The 22,714-nt window shown below is 42.0% G+C and overlaps 1 protein-coding gene across 1 annotated transcript in view; it reads right to left on the bottom strand.

The window, feature by feature from the left end:
* The window catches only part of LOC147698870 (uncharacterized), a 352,061-nt gene that overhangs the window by 45,113 nt on the left and 284,234 nt on the right, over positions 1 to 22,714 (bottom strand). The window contains exons 30-31 of the mRNA XM_086935488.1: positions 7,931 to 7,987; positions 7,074 to 7,217 (exon numbers count right to left, since the gene is read on the bottom strand). Of these exons, the coding sequence (XP_086791614.1) occupies positions 7,074 to 7,217; positions 7,931 to 7,987 (201 nt within the window). The remainder of the gene's footprint in view (positions 1 to 7,073; positions 7,218 to 7,930; positions 7,988 to 22,714) is intronic.

The following is a 22,714-nucleotide window of genomic DNA, read 5'->3' as shown; positions in this document are numbered from 1 at the left end:
ATAGAGTTCCAACGCTTTTAGCAGTTTTTGTTGTTCAAAACTGAAGGCCGAATTCAGAGTTCATGGGAACTCTGTGTGTCGGAAAGCTTCTCCAAATTATTATTTCTGTCCGGGTGAGAACATCATATCAGACAGGCTCTCAAAGAATTGGTCTACAAAAACAGGTGACAGTTCAACCAAATTCGATAGTGCTGTAACTTGGCAGGTGTGAGAATGATTGCTGTCATCATAGTCGGGATCAGCAATGCTCACAGAAGGTCGTACCTGGTTGATGTTGCTTTTGTCACTCGCTCCACTGTTACCACCTAGTCGTAGCACAGGAGTCTCAACGAATGCCGTCATTAGGATTGGTAGCCGCTGGGGACAACACAATGCGTGAGGCGTTATCGGACTGAGCAAAGTATCGACGTCCATTGGTACTGCTGATGGAAGTGAAAGACAGATGTCCAACACGCACTCATCTCCGCATAGCATACATCGAAGTACCAGTAAGATACAGTTCTGCCATATAGGTCTGAATGAAAGGAACCAGGTCATGTTTAGATCTCTCAGCCTGGCCAATCCAAGGACGTTAGTTATCCTGTCCTGGTAGCGCATTGCTAGGATTGTCTCTTCCATTCCCATGGGAGCTATGTCTGAGTTTCGGCTTGCCATAACGAAGCAGGACGGTCAAAAATAAAATCCCTGCTACAAGTCCCAAAAATAAGGGTATGCCGCCAAAAACAGAGTGTACAAAATTAGGAACGATTCCCAAAATTGCTTGAAAGGGTGTTAGTAGTCCCGTAAAAATCGTCTTAAATATGCCTGGGATGCCTGTGGCACTAGACATGTTAAGGAGTTGGCTAAGCATTTCTACGAAATGCACGGGGCAATTTGTTGATAAAAGTTCATGAACTTCAGTAGCTGTCCTTGCAACTAGAAGATCATACGTCTCTTTTGATGACGTTATAGGCACTGTTGTCTGCAAAAGCACAGACTTCATTTTGCTTAAAGTATCAATTCGTATAGAATAGAGATTCAGACGAGGCCAGATGGGAGTCTCTGTGTCTACAGGCCCGCTAGGGAACAATGCCAGCATACAGCATTGGACCATGGATGTTACTCTTACTAGATAACTTTTCCCTGGCACAAGGCCACAACATCTGTGATCCTTTCTAAGAATGTAACTCCTGTTTGCAAGTTGCATAAAGAAGGGCTCATCTGAGTTGCAGGTGTGACAAGCTGGTGGGATGAAAGGTTGTTAGAATTTCCATCACATGCTCCGTGTAAATTAATACCCTGGCACAAAAGTATACCGCTTAGTGAATGTTTACAATTTTCACCACTAAGAAATACATTTTTGTCGCTGTCACTATAGCATGAATGTGTGTATGGTAATTTCCATTCGGATTTTACATATCCTTTACCCAATCGTTCATACTGGCCAGTAGGTATGTATTCAAGGCACTTTTTAAATCGGAAAGTTGTTATCGGAATAGTGATAATTCCGTGTATTATCCATTCAATGACAGGACTCTCTGACATTGTCAATGGTAATCTCTCAAGTTTTTCGATGCTCAGGATAGTATAGTATGCTCCTTTCTGTGCCAAACTGATCTGTTTATCAGTAAGGTTAAAAATGGAAAATAATGACGTTGTGTTGATTAAACGCCAAGGCACATAGCCTGAACGAAGATTTTGCAGCGTCCAGCCTAATTGTATAATAGAACGTAATTGTGGCTGGCCATGTTGTAACATTAGCAAGTCTCTGTCTATCACATCAAAGGCAGAGGATACAATATTTTCCAACGAATATATTCTGGAAGACAGAGTCATTAACCCATTGTCCACTACAGAAAGTGATTTTTCCAAATGAATACGATCATTTTCTCGTATTTTTTCAGCTGTTTCAATTTGTGTGACTTTCCAAGCCTCGTTGTAAGCAGCATAGATACTGGTCGCTATGAAACGCTTTTGACGCTGTTTGCGTGGTCCAAGAATGAAATCGCGCAAATCAGCACCATCTTTTAGTAAAGACAAGTGTTGCTTAATTTCAGCCAGTGTGGATGATGTTAGCCATTCAAGGCAGAGTTTCCCTACACTGTATGTTGTTACTATCCCTGGATGTTGTCTCTGGGAGTATCTAGGGTCTTGTCTGGTCATTTTTAACCCCTGTGTTTTGTTCATGAATCTATCTTGACAGCTGTTTGTGTCAATAGGCCAGATTAACCACTTTTTCCAATCAGGATGTGTTCTGTTAAAATGTATAATTTGTGAAACGTCTAACTCAATATCTGTAGTTGTATTTTCAGGTATTGGCTTTGGAATAGATGGTTTGTTAAGGTCTTTGATCTTAGCTAGGCCAAGACAGGATGTTTGGCGTATTGTGTCATTTAAAAACATAATTTGTTCTGGTATCATGCAGGTTCTGAATAGTGCTTCAAGGCCTTGTACCTGCCAATCTTTTGTACCCCAAATCGTTTTCGTTTCAATGTTATTTTTCCAATAATCAAAACCAAATGTCATCATTTTTTCATAAATTGCTTCTGAATATATCAATTTAGAATTTGTCAGCATTGTTTTCATTCCTGTTTTATCTAACAGTTTGTGATAAAACGTTTCTGCATCACTGGTGTTAAACCCTGAGAAGTATTTGAATTTCTCAAAAAATGCTTAGGTGGTGTAGCACAATGTTCCCATTGATTATACTTAAAAACATTTCTAGGCTGTGCAGATTTATGCAAGTAATGATCGCCATAATGTGTGTAGCAGAATAATTGCTCATAACTAGATGAACCTTGTAAATAATCATGATCTGCGAATCTAGTTGACATTACTAAATCAGACATCATGTCATTAATACTGTTAAAGTCCCAATCATCAGAGAATGTACTAGGTTTTACAAAGTCACTTAAGGAAACCTTCCGTTGATGAGGATACTTCAGGATTTCGACCGGACCATAGATCTCATAGTCAGTTTTCTCCCATACTACCCCACCAGGTATTGGAATTGCTGTGACATTTACTGTTGACAGTTCTCTTTTCTTCACGTGGGATGATCTGTGTGGTTTCTGGACTAGGTTGATGTTCTGACTTGCTGTGTCCATTCAATTGTAATAAACTTTCCTAAAATGAAAACTAAAATTAGGCATAGTAGGAGTATGAATACCCCTGAAATTATCCAATGCTCAATCAACGGTGAATCCAGATATAATTCTTTGATTTGTTGAAGGAGTCCTGCTGTATTTTCTTTAGAATACTTTTTTTGTTTCTGGCATCACTTCGGTGTCGTTTTGATCTACAGAGAAGTTGTCGAAGTTGATGAAATAACCAGAGGCAGTTCTGTCAATTGTTGGGATTGTTCTTTCAATCTGTCTCTCGGTAGCATTTTCTGATGCCACATTATTGTAGACTGGTGTTTCTTGACGAACCGTTTCAATCTGTGTCTCAAGAGGCACGAGTTCCATGGCATTATTGCATAGTCCTTCTCTGTGCACTGCAGGCTGATCCAATGTGATGAGTCTTTCAGTTTGAACCTCTTGGATTGTTGCAAGTTTGGGTATTCTGTTGTTTCTTGGGAGTCCACTGGGCCTACTGTTGATTATAGGCCACATGGTTGTGGTTTTACCAGGTCGATAGACACAACTCTGTTCTCCTTTTTACCAGCAAGGGGCGGTAGTACTACTGATCTTGTTCCGGTGACTGCCAAGACAGGTACTGCTTTTCTGTAAGAAGGCCCAAATTCCTTCTTCACCGCAATTTTTTCTCTGACTAGATCCCCAATGTTTGGAATCCAGACAGGCCTTGCTGGGGCTGTTGCTTGTGGTGCCTCGTCAGTGGTATCTGGCTGTTGCTTTAACTTTATGTTGCTTAAGGATTTTCTTGTTTCATTCAGTTCCTGTAAAACAGCCAAACGATCTTTGATGTCAAAGTCTGTTGTTTTTTCTTGTACCACTGACATCTGACTATCGAGGTCCTGAATGTTCATTCTAATTCCTTACAATAGTTCGTATGGGCTGAAACCTTTTAGAGAATTTCTTGGCAAGTTATTAAGACTAGTCTGGACACTTATTAAATGTTTGACCCACACAGCGCCTGAACCTAATACCTTCGCTGTTATAGATTGCTTTATGTCACGGTTTTTTCTTTCTACCACACTATTCCCTTCGGGGTGCGACGGACAAGAATACCGCAACCCAATTCCCATGCTGGCCATGGCCTCCTTATAAGCTCGAGAGCTGAAAGCAGGACCCTGGTCAGAATGGAACGTGGTAATTGCGTATGTGCCGATAAAGACTCGCAAATCTTTTATAACCGTTCTAGCGTCAGCCGAGCGCTGGAGGCCACATTTTTTAAGTGTGTTTAGCCTTAACTGTTTAATAGGATGCAGGATGGGGTGTAGGCAGCATTACGCTGTTTCTGATCGGTAGTCGGTAACATGGTTCACTACTGCGATCCCTATTGCAGTTTTCACAGTTGTTTGCATATATTTGGTGTTCTACACTCATTCCCGGCCACCAGTATACTGATTGTAATTCAGTCAGTGATTCCTTGATCTCTCTGTGCCTAGGACCCAAACCCATGTGTGCGTCTGCTATTAAAAATATTCTCTGGTTCGTGTTTGGAATTACTCTGTCCTCCACTACAGGGATTCGAGCAAAAGGAACGGAGTTTGCATCGATTACGTATGCATAATTGAGTGGATAGTTCACCGGTAGTGCTGCACAGTCACCTTTTACGGTCGTTTTTACTGCCAGCATGGTTTCCCCGTCTATGTATTTATCTGTACGCTTTTTTGTGGCTACGGAAGCCAGTTTAGTTGCTTCCGCTGTGGCTGTATTAGCCAATGAATTCCCTGCAACGTGAACGCCATCACGTTGAAGACTCTGTGCGTGAATCACGTGAGTCTTTTGGTGAGTCTTTTGTAGTTCTTTGTGTAAAAGAGCTACCTGTTTCCAGAGCAATTTATGCTTTATTGTGGCACCTGTGTCATCTTTGTAGTCGTTTTCAATCCACCTCTGCAGTTTATTATTGTAAGAGTTGACGCAAAAATGAGAATCGCACACGATAAGTGCCAGGAATTCACGTTCTGTATTTTTGAGCGCCATCTTTAAACATCTGATTTCAGTTCTCTGAACCGAACAGTTTCTTACAGATTCAGTTTTTGTTACTTTCGGTCTGAATTTACCGCACAGCCAACGACCTTTAACAATCGCACAGGCTGCATCGTAGGATTTCCTCTCTACGTTGAAATGTTGTACAAATCTATCTGTATAGATTATACAGGCGTATTGTGGGAGAGGCAGAAGTTCGATTGGCAGAGGATATTCTTCTTCATATTCTAAATCATTCAGTTCTTCAAATTGCGGGGCGAAATAGTATTTCACATCTTCCGCTCCTAGAGAATCTACACACTGTATCCACTTCGGATCCAGTGACACAGTAGGCAGGTTTATTGGGCTGAATAGCGCCTCGAAGGCGGATTCCGCTGTGAGGATATTAATCCTTTTGCCGTGTGCTAGTTCTCTTTCATTTGCTAATGCGATTTGCACTGCTTTCACAGTTCTTTCTTTGAGACTGAATGTTTTTTCTGCTTGTGTGTACAAGTGAGATTTAATTGAAATTGGTACCTTTTCTCCCTCATTAGATGTCAGGTACGTGAATCCGCATCCTCCTGGGATGACTCGGATTACAAGATAGCGTGTATTGTCACGTGTATCTAATTTTGTTTTAGCTAACATGTCTGTTTGCAGTGATCTCAAAATTTCTGTGTGTTTTTGAGTCCAATTGATTTGTTTAAAATCAGGTTTAATTAGTTCGTGAAGAGGTTTAACCCTCTCTGCGTAATTTAGGATGTAAGTTCTTCCGAAATTCAGAAAACCTAGAATGGATTGTAAATTCTTCAGCGTTTTTGGAGCTTGGAGTACAGCGCACTTCTCTAAGAAGTTGTTCGCTAGGCTTTTCCCTTCACTTGATAATTCGTACCCTAAGAATAGTACTGTCAGATGGGCAATTCGAGACTTTTTAAAGTTGAATTTGTAACCCTCTGCTGCGAACCCAAGTATAATGGTGTTCACTCTTTTCAAGTGAGTATCCAACTCCTTGAATCTTTTCTTGTATGGTTTAGGAAGATTCATGGTAATAAAGACTATGATTTCCCCCTAATGTGTGAGTATATCTGGCTAACAAACATATCATGCTTGAAGTCTTCAAGGCAAGTCTAGCCGCAGAAATTATTCAGTCATTTTAAACACTGGAACTATAAGAGTCAGTGCTTAGATTGCCTTTGTGAATGGCTACACTGTTGGGGTACACGTTTTTGATGAATAGGAAAAGCTGGAAAGAATGTCACCCACAACCATGACAGCTCTGAAAAAAGTATTTGAGTCCTTGGGTCAAAATGGGGCCTTGACCTTTTAAGACCCCCTCCATTTGGCCTGAGTCATTTAATATCTGTCAGATTATAGGGGTGTCAAGGCACTACACAATATTCTACTGGTGGGAGACTTATTATTTTGCATTTGGCTTCTAGGTGTAGCAGAGAATTCGGTGGCGAATATTGCTAACATATCACCCTGGAAATCAGCTTGCTGAGCTGAGAGGCCAGGTGGAGAAAAACAAAACTCATGAATCAGTTTTGAAGACAACAATGAGTGTTCCTTTGATATCATGAACTTTTTGTGAAAGGGAGAGTGATGTATGTGATCTCCAAAAAAAAATGCATGCAATCTCTCAGGTAGCCCAGGTTAGACATTTATTTAGGGCATGATTCACAAGGTGTAGAACCTGAAAATCTTGAAGAATACATCCTGAACAACGTAGAATACCATGACAAACATAAAGGACAGGCGAACACCGTCAGCTTTAAATCCTGTGTCAATGAGGGCGCAAACAGACAGGAACTGATGTCACTGGCTCTTGAACCTCATGTTATAATGGTGCTCATTTTCAATATGGGGCCCGTAGAATGCTACAGACAGTGTCATTTGGCATTGGTGATTCTCTTGGGTACCGTCACAATATCTGCATTTGTTAACGTGTTGTAACAAAAGTCTAAGAAGCAGTGGTCATATGACCTGACATTAAGTTATTACCGTGAGCCTTGGAGTAGTAGCACCAGATCACATTGGGGATGCTTGAGTCAAAGCAGCAGCCTTTGGAGAGGCACTCCTTTTCTGAGATACCGCCATGGCCACAATCTGTCCGCTCTTTAGGTCTAAGGGCATATTGTTGTTTATCTATTTAGTGCAGAGAAAACATAGTATGTGTCAGCATCATTAGGAGCACATCAACAGCCACTAGTGATACCTGATGTAAGTTAGTATCAATTTCGCTTTACACCAAAATACCTGATGTTATAAACATGGCGTTCTCATGTTGTCGCAAGAAGAAGGGTACAAAAGGCACAAATGCATAGGATAATGATTGCAAGTGGAGTGACACCAGGAAGTTGATTTAGTAGCATCCATGAAGCTGAAAATTGAACGTCTTTCTTCTATTTTTATTAACTTTATACACAGGACAGAAAAATATGCAACAAAACAGTTGTGTTAGAAATTGCTCATTGATGTGTAATTTCTTAAGGAAACTTTAGAGCTTATATATAGTATTTTCACTTAGGGACTGATTTACAAAGATATTTTCCATATTTCAGCCTTTCATGAACAGGCATAGAAAAGCAATCCTAAGATTGGCATGAGTCAGGGAAAAACTGTTGTAATAATCACCTTGCATTGGCACATCCCTGTTGTTTCAAGACCCAATTAAGGCCATATTCAATCCCTGAGGCACTTTTTTCCTACTGATTGTCTGACCCCTTCTCCCCAACTCTCCCTAGTGAAATCGTTGACACCGTTCTTTTGGAAAGAGTGGTTCTCTCTTCCCATGCTTGTTTGAAAATCTCCATTTTTGCCCAAAGACCTCAAACCTGGATACCCTATAAGCTCCTTGCCTGAATGCTCGTGTTCTCTTCCTCTGTGAGCTGTCTCATGTGCTGAAATTGTTGTTCCTGAGAGAGAAAAGGCAGAAAGAGTAGTTTTAACAGACTTTTTAAGGATTCCAAACCAAGCTAACTGAAAATGAAACAAAGACTAAGAAAAGTGCAATAGCTGACATTTGTTCATTGATTTGTGTTCAATTAACATTTAGAATTTTATATTTTACTGTTCAGTACTGAGTATTGAGAAAGAGACTCAGTGATTCAGAACAAATTTCAAGCAAGGATGTTCTCTACTAGACCAGAGCGGTAAATTCCGTTCTGCTCGCGGAATGTGAGGTATTTGGGTAATTTTGCGTTCCGCAGAGAACGCAAAACTGCCCAAAATTCTGCATTCCGTGACTTCGCGAACTTTTTTGCATGTTCGCGTTCTCAAATGCGTGTTCGCAAGACATTTCCCCCGAGCACTTAAACAGCGATTGAGAAAAGTAAAAAAGCATCGCGAACAAGCAATTCCGCGTGTTCGTGGAATTTCTGCGTGTTCGCCGAGATTTTTTACTGTTTCACGGAGATTAGCATAACGCGATTACGCAAATTCCGCCCACGCCTAATCTTTAATACAATAACTAAATACTTCAAATTTATCTAAGTCCTTTATTAATTGTGTCTCAAATGTTCTTGCCCTAGAAACTGTGCTTACAAAGGTTTTATAAGGCATTATAGAGATAATATTAGATTATGTTCTGAGCATCAGGTTCTACTACTTATGTTCTGTGTAGCCATCATAGAATTGCTGGTCTGTATGATTCTCGTTAGACTGAACTTTTTTAGTGGGTTTGACCTTCCAGTCGTAATCCTTTATTTTTTTGGTATGGTCCTGACGGTTGTGTATTTAAATGTGCTCATTAATTTGTGAGCTGGCTATCAATACATTTGTCACCTTGCTTCTTCCCCTCACTATGACCAACAAGGTCCATTGGAGGACCAATACCACTGAGGGTAATTCAGGATCAGATTAGTGTGACAAAACCTAATTATTGTTACACAAAAATGTGTTTGGGTCTAGAATAAAAACATCTGCTGCACCACTAGATTTTTCTTGGACTGATAGAACAGTGCCATCTGCAATCACGACAAATGACACCTTGATATGGTTGACCTATGTTTATCCCTAAAAAGTAGGGCCCAAAGCATTTCTATATTTTTGATCTAAAGGGTTCAAGAGGGTGTTTTTGAAAAATCTCACAAGATATGATAGAACAGCCTATTTGTTTTTCTTGATGGCTCAAAATGGACCAGGGCCTAATTATGAACGTGGAGCCTTCAGTTAGACTCAACTGGGCTTTAATGCTCTCAGGCAGCATCCAGAAATGGCAACATTTTGATGATGCTTGGTTTGCCCACAAACGTTGTTAGTGCGTCCCTGCGGTTGGGCACACCTTTGGGTTCGTCACAAAAGGACAGACTCCGTTGTACTTTGATTATTTATTGTTATTATACGTTCAACAAATTCATTTGTATTGAGTTTTCATTGGGCGAATATTTCATTTCATATCCTTATTTAGTTGATAACTTTTTTTTTTTTTCATTAAAGGTTCATTGCAATATACATCTTAATACTTTAAAAAGCACAAAATAGAGCATTAGAATCAGATATGTACATAAGACTACATAAATACATGGGTTATTCAAAATAGATATACATTCCATTCATAATAATAATTTAGAATACGTGGCTAGAATATTAATAACAGTTAAGACAATTACATAGAGATACAGTGATAAAAGGAGAAGCTTTGATCAAGTACTATTCATGTAAGATTTCTATCTTCCCGCCAATTCAGTATGGGCGCCCATATACGTCTTCCCATCTCTCGTTTTTTAACTCCTTTGAACTCATACAGATAGGACTCGATATTATGGATGCAAAGAAGTCTTGATAACCACATCTGAAAGGAGGGGGCGTTTTCATCCTTCCAATTTGCCGTGATCAGAATTCGCATAACCGCTACTGACAGGAAGACAAGGGCTTCCTCATCTTTTTCAAGGCCCAATTTTGTGTCAGTACCAATCAATACCAATGTCGGGGATAGATCGATCTTATGACCTAGCAGCCCCTCCCAGAATTTGGAAATCTCCTCTTTAAGAGGACCTAATCTCTCACAAGAGACGAACATGTGAGTCATATCTGCTTGGTGTGAGCCACATCTAGGGCAGCAGTCGTCCTGTCTAACACCCCACTCAAATAATTTTGACGGGGTATGATACAGCTTAAATAATGTCTTAAAATGCTGAGCCCTTAAATTTGAAGACCGAAAGAGCTTTTTATTCAATTCTATAGATAGATCAATATCTATATCGGGGTTAATCAGTTTCGTGGCCCAACCGCTCTCTGTTTTCTCCATGTCATCTTGAATCTCATTTATTAGTAGATTATATAATGTTTTAATCTTTCTGCAGCCTCTATCCAATACCTCCAGTACCGCAATATCTATTTTGGGCTTTAATTTAGGTCTAAGGCCACGCAACGTACGGGCTATTTGTTCATATAAAAGCCACTGAGTACTTGGGCGAATATTTAATTTCATATCCTTATTTAGTTGATAACAGTGCACATTTGTAGTGAAAAACTAAAACGCTCCGATGCATTTCGGGCATTGGCCCTTTCTCAAGGAGCTCTGTTGGTGAAAATAACATCATTGGTATACGCTCTAATGTATATTATTCATCACACAAGATCAAAGAAGCAAAAATAACGAGGGAGCAGCATAAGCCACCCCATGAGGGGACACAGCATCAAAGTGAACGTCAACGCTACTTGTGACTCCATGAAACTCATTTACCTATTAAAGTGCCCATGTGGGAAGATCTATATAGGGAAAACTGAGAGAAAAATAAAGATAAGACTCAAAGAGCACAAATCTAACATACAGACAAAAAACGAACGATCCAGCATAGCCATGCACTTCCATGAACAAAGACACAACATCGCTCAGTTAAAATTCATGGTATTGGAGTTGGTTGTGAAGAGTGAAGGTAGAGACAACAACAAATCTCTACTACAACGAGAGACAGCCTGGATTTATCGGTTACAATCTTTGAAACCATTCGGTCTTAATGACCGTATTGAACTTAGTTGTTATCTGTAAAAATCTATATGATACTGAAACGCATTACAAATTGTGTGGTTTGTTTGCATCAATTTTTGTTGTTCCAGTTTTGGTTTGCATCAGTATGTGTTCTCCATGCTTTTTGCACTCAGTGACACAACATTTTTACAGACGTTTTTGTTTCCACCCCCTTTCATCTTTCCCTTGTAGACAGTGCATCCCCTGCACGTTCCTATCATCCATGACTTAACCTATGGTAAGAGGGCCGCCATCTTTTACTAATTTCACTAGTCCGCTTTCTATTTCCCGACACAACGAACCTTTCCGGGCCCCTGTCAGGTTTAAATGCCCGACTGAACGCCGTAACACACCCACGTTCAGCTCACTTCAGCGTCTCAATTTGAGTCAGTCACGAACGGAGATCCTTGAAACTTGTTGAGCTTCAAAGCCCAAGTAAGTTAAGGCGTGAGACCAAATCGAGTCACTTTGTTGACCTACCAAGGCTCAACGCAATATTTTTTTTTTTTAACCTCCGCCGTTTTTCCTCAACAGCGCAAACCTTTGAATGCCCCAACAGTGCTGCGATTAGGAAACACCCGTTATGTTTTTTGCTCTATGTTTTCATGAATTTTCAGTTTCTTAGTTATCTGACACGTTGCAATGCCACTATGCCCTTTCATTGACCATCACCAAACACGTTAAGCATGAACTCATTTAAAAAACATCGACATAGTTTATACGTTTTGCACGTTACTTTCGATTCTTTGATCTTGTGTGATGAATATTATACATTAGAGCGTATACCAATGATGTTATTTTCACCAACAGAGCTCCCTGAGAAAGGGCCAATGCCCGAAATGCATCGGAGCGTTTTTGTTTTTCACTACAAATGTGCACTGTTATCCACTAAATAGGGATATGAAATGAAATATTCGCCCAATGAAAACGGAATACAAATGAATTTGTTGAACTTATAATAACAATAAATAATCAAAGTACAATGGAGTCTGTCCTTTTGTGACAAACCCAAAGGTGTGCCCTACCGCAGGGACGCACTATCAATGTTTTTGCGCAAACCAAGCATCATTCATTGAGCGTACTCGGACGGTTACGCTACCTGGTGGAGCACCCAATCTTTCACCAACTTCAAAAAACTCAGTAGAACTTTTCAGTAAACTCATTGCTGTGCACCAAGCCATCTCTTTGTTCTTAAACATTTTGATGATGCCATCAAACTTTCTCTAGCAGTCACATAAGACTGGAAATACCCAATCTTTTGAACACAACATTTTTCATGATACAGTCTTACTTCAATAGCATTCTCTAGAAGAAACCCACCTTGACAAGGATAATGATAGATTCATCTACCATCCAATCCTGAATCTATTCAACAATAGTTTTTTTTTTAAAACAAGAACCAGGATTTGAGATGTAAAATGAATTTAGTTGGAAGGGTAGCACCTTTCATAAAAATCTGTGTAATCTCTGACCATCTAAAAAGTAGCAGGAACTTTTGCATGTCTTAGAATAAAAAGGCACCTCAGTGGTGCTTGAGCATTCCCCTGTAAAGATCAACCAAATGGAGCCAAATGAAAGCAAATTCAAGACAGCCCACAACTAATACCACCAACTCCAGAAAAAGATGAAAAGTAGTGTCTTGTCCGGTTGCATTGAAGCAGGCGCCATCCACCAGCAAAGCTCGCTTCAACATCGTTGCACAGTTCTCCAGCCCCTCAGCCACCAAAAATGTCATCACCTCTTCACAGGAACTCTGTGAAACCCTGGAAGACTACTTCCACCAAAAGATCTCCACCATCTACAGAAACTTCAACCACCAAGCCACCGACATCCTCAACCATCTTGCTGCCATGAATGAGGAACACTACGACCACCTGCTCACCACCTGTGACCAGCTCACTAAGCAAGACACCACAGACGTTTTGAGCTCCGTCCACTCAGGAGGAACCATGGACCCCTACCCCCACCACATCTTCCAAACTCAGAAGTAAGATGATCAGCAGCAAGCTCACCGCCATATTTAACACATTCATCACCACAGTTGCCGTCCCCAAAGAAATGAAACACACAGAAGTCACCCCTACTCAAGAAACTATCTGCCGACCCCAACAAACTCAAGAACTACTGCCCCATCTCTCTGCTGCCTTTTCCCCCGAAAAACTAGGAGGAGGATATCAACCACGAACTCACAGAGCATCTAAAGAACAACAATCTTCTGGACACTTCCCAATCTGGATTCCGCGCCAACCACAGCACCAACACTGCCCTTATTAAAATCATAGTCAACATCAGATTCCTCCCTGACCAAGGGAAAATGGCAGCCCTGATCCTCCTTGACCTCACCAAAGCATTCAGCACAGTATCACACCACACCCTGATCCAAAGGCCTCACAATACTAGAATCCAAGGAGACGTCCTTAAGTGGATCACCTCCTTCCTCACAGAAAGAAACCAGAGAATCCGCCTTCCTCCCTTCAACTTTGAATCAAAAAACACCATCTGCAGCATCCCTCAAAGTTTGGCCCTCAGCTTTACACTGTCAAACACCTACATGACTTCCCTGGCTAAAGTTGTCACATCGCATGGACTAAACATCTTATCCTATGATGATGCTATCCAGGTCATCCTCTCGCTATCAGAAGACCCTCTGACACATTAACCAACTTCTGCAGGTGCATGAAGAGCATCACCGACTGGACAAGAAACAACTGGCTAAAATTCAAAACAGATGAGACAGAAGAGCTGATCTTCGGGCGCAACACCTCCCCATGGAGCAACGCCTGTTGGCATTCCCAAAACTAGGACCCTCACCCACACCGACCAGCCACCCCTTCAACCTCTGCATCATACTAGACAGCAATCTCTCATTGAAAAACAGATCAACCCTGCATCGTCCATCTGCTTACTCACTCTCCACATGCTACTCACGATCTTCAAGTGGTTCCCCATCGACGCCAGATGGACCATCACTCAAGCCCTTGTCAGCAGCCCGACTGCTAACCCACGCACACAAATCACTTTACGACATCGGACCAGAATGCCTCAACTCACGACTGTCCTTCTACACCCCGTCCCGCCAACTACGTTCTTCCAGCCAAGCCCTCGCCACTGTACCTCGCATCAACAAGACCACCATGGGAGGCAGATCCTTCTCATACCTGGCCGCTAAAACTTGGAACTCACTCCCCGCTTACCTTCGCCTCACCCAGAACCACCTAGCATTCAGAAAGCAACTTAAAACATGGATATTTGACAAATAATCCTCCTCTCCTCTTTAAGCGCCTTGGGACCCTCTGGGTATGTAGTGCGCTATATAAATTCTCTGACTTGACTTGACTTGACTTACATAGGAATCACCTCACACCTCCTCAAGAGACTGCAAAATATCCAGAACACAGCAGCCAGGCTCATCCTTGACCTCCCTAAAAGAACCCACATCACCCCCAACCTCAATGAGCTCCACAGCCTTCCCATTCAGAAGTGATGACAGTTCAAGATGCTGATCTACACCTTCAAAAGCCCTTGACCACTAAGGACCAGTTGACATCAACCACTGAATGAACTTCCCCCTTCCATCCAGACACCTGTACTCCCCATCCCTCTGCCTCGTCCATGCACCCTCGTTCGCAGCAGCAACAGTGTAAAACGATCTTTCTCCTACCTCACAGCAAAGTCCTGGAATGACCTTCTACTTCACCTACTGGATCTCATCCTCCCTGCTGAAATTCAGAAAAATACTCAAGACATTTCTGTTCAACTGAACCCCTCCTGCAGCAGCACGTGGATTCCCTCACAGGTGGTTAGCAACACTATATCAATGCAGAATGATTGATTGATTGAACTAATAACTTGTCTGAGTCTAGATTCTTGCCTACTTTTATGGTTTATAGGCAGTATAAATTATCTTAGGGGGAACCTTTTTGAAGGCAAAACTAATGCTACTTCCCATGTATTTTAAGTGCAAGTATACAGACGATCAGTTGCCTCCCAGGCATCTAATGTGTAGATGCTGTAGTAGTCAAATCCGGCAATCACATTCATATTGCAAATTAGGATGAAAATTACTTTTCCCATGGGCAAAAATCTGCTTTGACATTTGTGAATCTTGGTACCCTTTTCCTGACCAAAGAGCTTCCCATTTATTCCATTGATGGTCCCTTTTCCTTTCCAGGATGGGAGATACATATTGCTCCCCAAACCTGAACTTGGCACTTCAGCGATCCACATTATTGTCTTTGAACGTGTCTACTGTATTGATACGTCTTTTATCATTCCATCAATTTTGTGGGCGAACCTGGTTTCAAAATAATTGTCAAAGTGGTTAACTTTTCCCAAATAAACTCTGGCATAGGCTTCCATTGCAGCCCCTGAACACTTTACTCTCTACATTCTATAAAAGATGAGACTGTTCTGTGTTCCTCAGTAAATATGGATGCACAATGAGAATGGTTATGGGGCTATATGATTCACCAAACTCTAGCATTGAACGATCAACATAGAAAGTGAACTTATCTTCTAGAACATTATTTCTCATAGATGATTCAGATCCAGGACATTGTTTACATGAACCTAATTTCTGCAACCAGACTGGACCAGACACATATTTTTAACGGCTGTGCTGGCTCCAGACAACAGCTCCTTCCAATTTTCATGTTCCTATCGAAGCTGAGATGACAACGATCGAATTATACAAAGTTGGTGCTGTTTCAGAGTGTACTAACATAGCACGCTCTGAAACATTTCAGAGGCATTTTGCTAGCATGCTTATATTGTGATTAACCATAAGGGAAGACCAAGTGTAGTTGGATTGCTTTTTAATACCCCTTCCCAATGTATTGTCTTCATAGCTAATAAACAAGTCATAAAAGTTTGTTAAGGAAAGAAGCTTGATTAGTATAAATAAAGCAAATAGACTTGGCAACTAAGTATGATTTAATGGCATTGATATTTAGACCCTCTATTGCTAAAGTACCATAAGTCATAGATCTAAAGGTCAGGCACAATCTGATCTAAGGACTGAGAATACTACATAGATTGAAAAATAACTATCTGCTACAGTCATCCACTTTCATAGAAGGGTATCTAGCTGCCAACAAAATAACCATTACCTATAAAGGAAGTTCACATGATGAGAGAGCTGCAATTTCCAGGAAATAAGCCTTGGGAACTGAAGGTGTGAGTAGAGCAATTAGTCTCTGGGACTATAGAATCTCTATTGCTGGAAGGAGGTGAGGGGTTTCAGAACTGATTTGTAGCAGGTCAGAGCACCACAGTTTCCTGACCCATGCCAGGGATATCAGAATGAAACAAGTAATGTGGAACCAGAACTTCTGAATAACTCCCTGAACTAATGATGATGTTAGCAGAAAACATAATGGAGTTTGTCCATCAACAGAGGATGTAGTGAGCAGAGTATGTAGTACATTCCATTCTGTCTCCTAATGGATTGGTCAGTCATTGGCTTACCCAAATGAGAACCCAATTGCCCACTACTTCATAGCTTAAGTCTCAATCATGTCCATTAGACAGGGGCCAGGTAGTCCACATCCATACATGCCTACACAGAACCAGAAATAAGTCCAATAACCTAGCTAAAGAACCAGCCACATTCAGATTAGTCTACATGCCCTGCTCTGACAGAGCCATTACATCCTGCATCAACTCCTTGAATCTTTTCTTGTATGGTTTAGGAAGATTCATGGTAATAAAGACTATGATTTCCCCCTAATGTGTGAGTATATCTGGCTAAGAAACATATCATGCTTGAAGTCTTCAAGGCAAGTCTAGCCGCAGAAATTATTCAGTCATTTTAAACACTGGAACTGTAAGAGTCAGTGCTTAGATTGCCTTTGTGAATGGCTACACTGTTGGGGTACACGTTTTTGATGAATAGGAAAAGCTGGAAAGAATGTCACCCACAACCATGACAGCTCTGAAAAAAGTATTTGAGTCCTTGGGTCAAAATGGGGCCTTGTTTGGGTCAGTCCCTGGACCTTTTAAGACCCCCTCCATTTGGCCTGAGTCATTTAATATCTGTCAGATTATAGGGGTGTCAAGGCACTACACTATATTCTACTGGTGGGAGACTCATTATTTTGCATTTTGCTTCTAGGTGTAGCAGAGAATTCGGTGGTGAATATTGCTAACATATCACCCTGGAAATCAGCTTGCTGAGCTGAGAGGCCAGGTGGAGAAAAACAAAACTCATTTACGGAATCAGTTTTGAAGACAACAATGAGTGTTCCTTTGATCTCATGAACTTTTTGTGAAAGGGAGAGTGATGTATGTGATCTCCATAAAAAATGCATGCAATCTCTCAGGTAGCCCAGGTTAGACATTTATTTAGGGCATGATTCACAAGGTGTAGAACCTGAAAATCTTGAAGAATACATCCTGAACAACGTAGAATACCATGACAAACATAAAGGACAGGCGAACACCGTCAGCTTTAAATCCTGTGTCAATGAGGGCGCAAACAGACAGGAACTGATGTCACTGGCTCTTGAGCCTCATGTTATAATGGTGCTCATTTTCAATTTGGGGCCCGTAGAATGCTACAGACAGTGTCATTTGGCATTGGTGATTCTCTTGGGTACTGTCACAATATCTGCATTTGTTACCGTGTTGTAACAAAAGTCTAAGAAGCAGTGGTCATATGACCTGACATTAAGTTATTACTGTGAGCCTGGGAGTAGTAGCACCAGATCACATTGGGGATGCTTGAGTCAAAGCAGCAGCCTTTGGAGAGGCACTCCTTTTCTGAGATACCGCCATGGCCACAATCTGTCCGCTCTTTAGGTGTAAGCAGAAGAAACAAGGGTGGCTGGGCCCAATGGGAAGGAGGGTAGGCAGGGCCACACTAATACGAAATAGAAATGTTTGCCTATGCCTCCGAACTAGTTGAAGTACACACTGGTTCATGTACAAGTAAACCACAATTTATTAGTTTACCCAAAACAGTTTATGTTTTCAATTTGTACTCAATTTACAAGCAAAAAGGAGAAATTCAGAAAACACAGAACTAAGACCACTATCAACCTCATGTCTTAGCCATATACAGTTTCAAAAACACTTTATACATATATACAGTGAAACAAACATATATTTGAAATTTTCAACAAAGTGATTTTTTACCAAAAAACAAATATCACCATGAATATATTACAAAAGATGGACATAAATGAAGTTGTACATTTGTGAATGAAAAAACTCTTACGAACATTTACACAACACGGGGAGAAAAAAGAACAAAGTGTATTCAAAGTCAATTCAACTCCCACGACCTGAACAAGAAACAATCAATTAAATTTCAGGAATATTGCCCATTTCTGCGTCAATAACAATGGCCAACTGGCCAGTGAACAAGAAAGAAGTGGTGCCAACGCGTTTCGAATCCTGATTAGTGACTTGCAGGATTCTCATCAGGGCAGTGTAAATCTAGTCCATGGGAACTTGTGTTAATCCTGCCCACGGTCAGTCCTGTTTATATGGAAATGTCGTCTAGGCTTTGTGGTTTGCACTGCGGTAATCTTGAAATCTTAGCAACTCTGTGCGATGTCTTGACCCACTTGGGACTATTTTTGTGTATTTTTTGGACACCGGTCTACGGGGTCCGCAGTCGGGGTTCTGATTCTGTGATTGTATTTATCCGAGCGTTGACCCGCTTAGTGAATCGCAATTGTTCAAAAAACCTCCGCTCAGTGTACTTGCTCCAGACCGACAGGCAGAGGGATGTGAGTGTCCCTGGCAAGCGCCCCAGGGACACTCACATCCCTCTGCCTGTGTTTGGGTCTAGAATAAAAACATCTGCTGCACCACTAGATTTTTCGTGGACTGATAGAACAGTGCCATCTGCAATTACGACAAATGACACCTTGACATGGTTGACCTATGTTTATCCCTAAAAAGTAGGGCCCAAAGCATTTCTATATTTTTGATCTAAAGGGTTCAAGAGGGTGTTTTTGAAAAATCTCACAAGATATGATAGAACAGCCTATTTGTTTTTCTTGATGGCTCAAAATGGACCAGGGCCTAATTATGAACGTGGAGCCTACAGTTAGACTCAACTGGGCTTTAATGCTCTCAGGCAGCATCCAGAAATGGCAACATTTTGATGATGCTTGGTTTGCGCACAAACGTTGTTAGTGCGTTGTGGTATCTTCCCTTGAAACACCCCCCGGCGCCTTCGCGTGTGATGGAGCTGCTCGCGGTGACATCACTTAGAATGTCACCGCGACCAGCGTTCCAAGGCGAGCGCCGGGGACAGCGTGTGAAGAGGCTGCCAGAATGCGAGGCTGTGGCTGAGGTCGCAGTAGTTAAGTCTTGTATTAAAGACTTCTTGTTTAATCGTTTTCCTGCCTTTGAGTCTTCTTTGGCTAATGCTACACTGGCGACGAGGGTAAAACCTTCCTGCGACCTCAACACGCCCGGAACAAGAGGAGAAGAACAGCTGATTTCATGAAACGGAAGCAGACTTCTGCTGAAAGTATCCGGAATCACCGCGTCGAGGAACAATGACAGTCCTGAGGTGCAGTGAGTGAGCGCAGCTGAGGAAAGAACTTTTCAAAGGTTACTGCGTGTCGGAGAGAGGTTGCCACCCGTCTGCTCCTAATTTGAAGTAAGGTGACCTCTGCTGGCTAACACTGCGTGCAAATTAGCAGTCCATTGACTTGAAGCCCCTCGCAGCACTGTCACTGATTGATCGCTTGTTGGTTGAGACGTAGGGCAGTGCCTCAGTCTGGAAATTGAAGTGTAGGCGCGAGCTCCATTTTTTTTCGCTCACCTCAGGCATATCGCGGTAACTAGTGACAGGCAGTCACGAGTCAGACTTTGCAGTCTTTATCACGTCGCCCTGTGAGACATTAACGCGCACCAGGGCAGCGCTGAGTGATGGCATTGCGGGAGTGTGTGATCTAAGACCCACCCACCCTCCTCAGAGACTCCTTTTTTTTGCTCCATGTAGTGCGTGACAACATTTACACTTATCCCCAGGGAGGTGCACAAAGAGCAGCTTGCGGAGAATTACAGGCCTGGCATTGGTATCTGAGGAATATATCCTCCCCATAGCCTGTGTTCCATGCGCGACGTGAAGATCCCAGCTGTATGGAATTCATGGAGTGAAGCGCGAGTGGTGCAGGTGCAGCTTTCCTGACTTGTCAGAGGGCGTTTTTCTCATTGACATTACCGTCTGCCAGTCTATCTCTGAGAAGTACAAGCGGTGCCAGTATATGGATATCGCACTGGCCAGTGTTCAACCAATGGATGATGTACAAAAGGGCAATTGAACTTTTTTTTTTTTTTGACTCTCCGCAAAAAGGCGTGGTAAAGTCAGGCAGAACTGACAGCAATATTAGTGAAGCGGAGTGTGGTGTATCAGGAGAACGTAGCAGTATTAGTCAGCACTGTACTGCGCTCAAAGCTTATGTACTGCATCTCTTTTCTCAAAGGACCGTGCAAGCATCTTTCTCTCTCTGATTTGCTCATGTTTAAAGTTGGTTAAAGGACTTTGTAGTAAAAGAATGCATGCTCTTTCTGGCATATGCTAACTTACTTTTTCCTTTCCAGTGTCCACGTGGGCTAGTAGGTGTGTTCATTCCTCTAGGTGCAATCACAGGAATACTTAGCTTCTAAGTATGCAAAGTGTGACTCCTCCACCTTTTTTCTTAACCACCCCATGTGATCCAAATATCCAGTGGAAAAAATGGAAAAAAGTGTACCATGGGTACCGACTGGGTGTGGGGCCAGTCGGTACCCATGGTATACCCTGTGTAGGGTATGTTGTAATTTTAGTTCCAGGGTGTGAGCTTGTGTGTTTTGGGTGTCATTGTGGAAGGTATAAAAATAGCTTTTTGGGGCTATACTTTCCTAGGGCGGTGTTTTTTTTTTACCCTGTGGTGTACCTTTCTTTTGGTATGGTGTGTTTCTCCCGAGGGTTTGTGTCTACACCTACTTGTGTTTTTTTTGGGGGGGTCATTGTGGAAAGTGTACCTACTCTATGGTGTAGCCGTGTTTGGGGGAGGTTGTGGGTGTGAACACCTTTCATTTTTGCATTGATTTTCATTCACCTGAACCATGTTTTGGTTTCACCAAGGGAGGGGGATGGTGTGTGTAGTACAAATGTCTACTTTCTTGTTGTTTTTTCTGTTCATGTTAGTGATATTCCTGATATCTCCATGCTTTAACTCTTACTGTGTGTTTGTGTTTTTCATTTTGTCTTTTGATGGTAAGTGGAGGAGATGTGTTATATATTTATACTTACTTAAATATGTCTACCTGGTGTCTGTAGTCCTTTCTTAGTGTTCCTACCTTCTCTATCTCCCATGTTTCCTATCTGCGTTCTATTTGTGGTGTTGAGGATTCCAGCCCTGGCAGTTGGTCTGGTCAGCTGTGGGGTTTCTCTGCTCTGTGTCTTATCTTATCCTGTAACTTAATAAATACATCTTAACTACAAGAAGACGTGTCCTGCTGCCTGCTTAATTCCATTTACAACATTTTATGCGTTTTTAATAATTTTTTTTCACCTTACTAGCGCTCGAGCTCTTTGAAAGTTCACTGTTGCTCTCCTTGAACTGGACGCGCGATGGTCTTCACGTCATTCTTCCTGTGACATTTTCCACGCTATCTAGTTTCCCGAAGTCTCGCTACGGGCAAGGAACTGAAAGAGGGCAGGTCGGGAGGATCTTTCAAAGGCACTTGCTATAGGTGTGGCAAGCAGGGGCACCTGGCCAACGACAGAGAATGCCCCGCTCTCAGATTCACGTGTAACAAGTGTGGGAAGAAAGGACACTTTAAGCAATACTGCAAGAGTGGGCAGGGAGTCAATAGGCAGAGTAGAGACAGGACGAATGTAGTGTGTGACGAGATTGTGGTGCAAGTACAAGAGCTACAAGTCCCCAGTCCCAACAACTCCGTGTGTGCAGAAATAGTAGTGCAGGTTGAGGGGGAACAAGTCAGCAGCCCCAAGGACACCATAAAAGTAAGGGAGGTTGAGTTGGAAGCATTATTTGACTCCTGTTCCAGAATTACCAATATTAATGCCAAGGAGTTCTCACGAATGTCAAAGGGTATGATAATTTTGAAAAGAATGGATTTAAGGCCAGGGGGTATGCTGGTCGCCCTATCTCTATGAAAGGGTATTTTCTAGGGAAAATTGAATACAGCAACAGAACCATGGTCTCCAAGGTGTATGTGTCCACGGTAGGAGACAACATCCTGGGTTGGCAGGCACAGAAAGAGCTGGGTGTCTATTTGAATCCTAACTGTAATCCCAAGATCTTGATACAAGAGATTCTTGAACACAAAGCTGACGTTGTAACAGAGTTCAAAGAGGTGTTTAGAGAGGAACTAGGATGCCTAAAAAACTACTGTCACTAAATAAGATTGAAGGAGGACGCTAAGCCAGTCGTGGCTAAAGTTAGGAAGCTCCCCATTGCCATCCAGGAGGAGGTGAAGTCTGAACTGGAGAAACTGTGCAAGGCCGGAGTCATCGAACCGGTGGAAGCGACAGAATGGTTGGCTCCCATCGTAGCAGCAAAAAAGAAGGATGGGTCGGTCCGGCTCTGCATAGACTTAAGGGCATTGAACAAGGAGGTTGTGGTCGACCGATACCCCTTACCCAACATCACTCAAATGATGAGCATGCTAGAAGGTGCCAAAGTATTCTCCACCCTCG

Source organism: Lissotriton vulgaris, chromosome 8 (assembly GCF_964263255.1).
Source record: "Lissotriton vulgaris chromosome 8, aLisVul1.2, whole genome shotgun sequence".
Classification (NCBI taxonomy): Eukaryota; Metazoa; Chordata; class Amphibia; order Caudata; family Salamandridae; genus Lissotriton; species Lissotriton vulgaris.
Note: the sequence above shows the minus strand (reverse complement) of the source record. Positions and strands in the feature narration are given on the sequence as shown.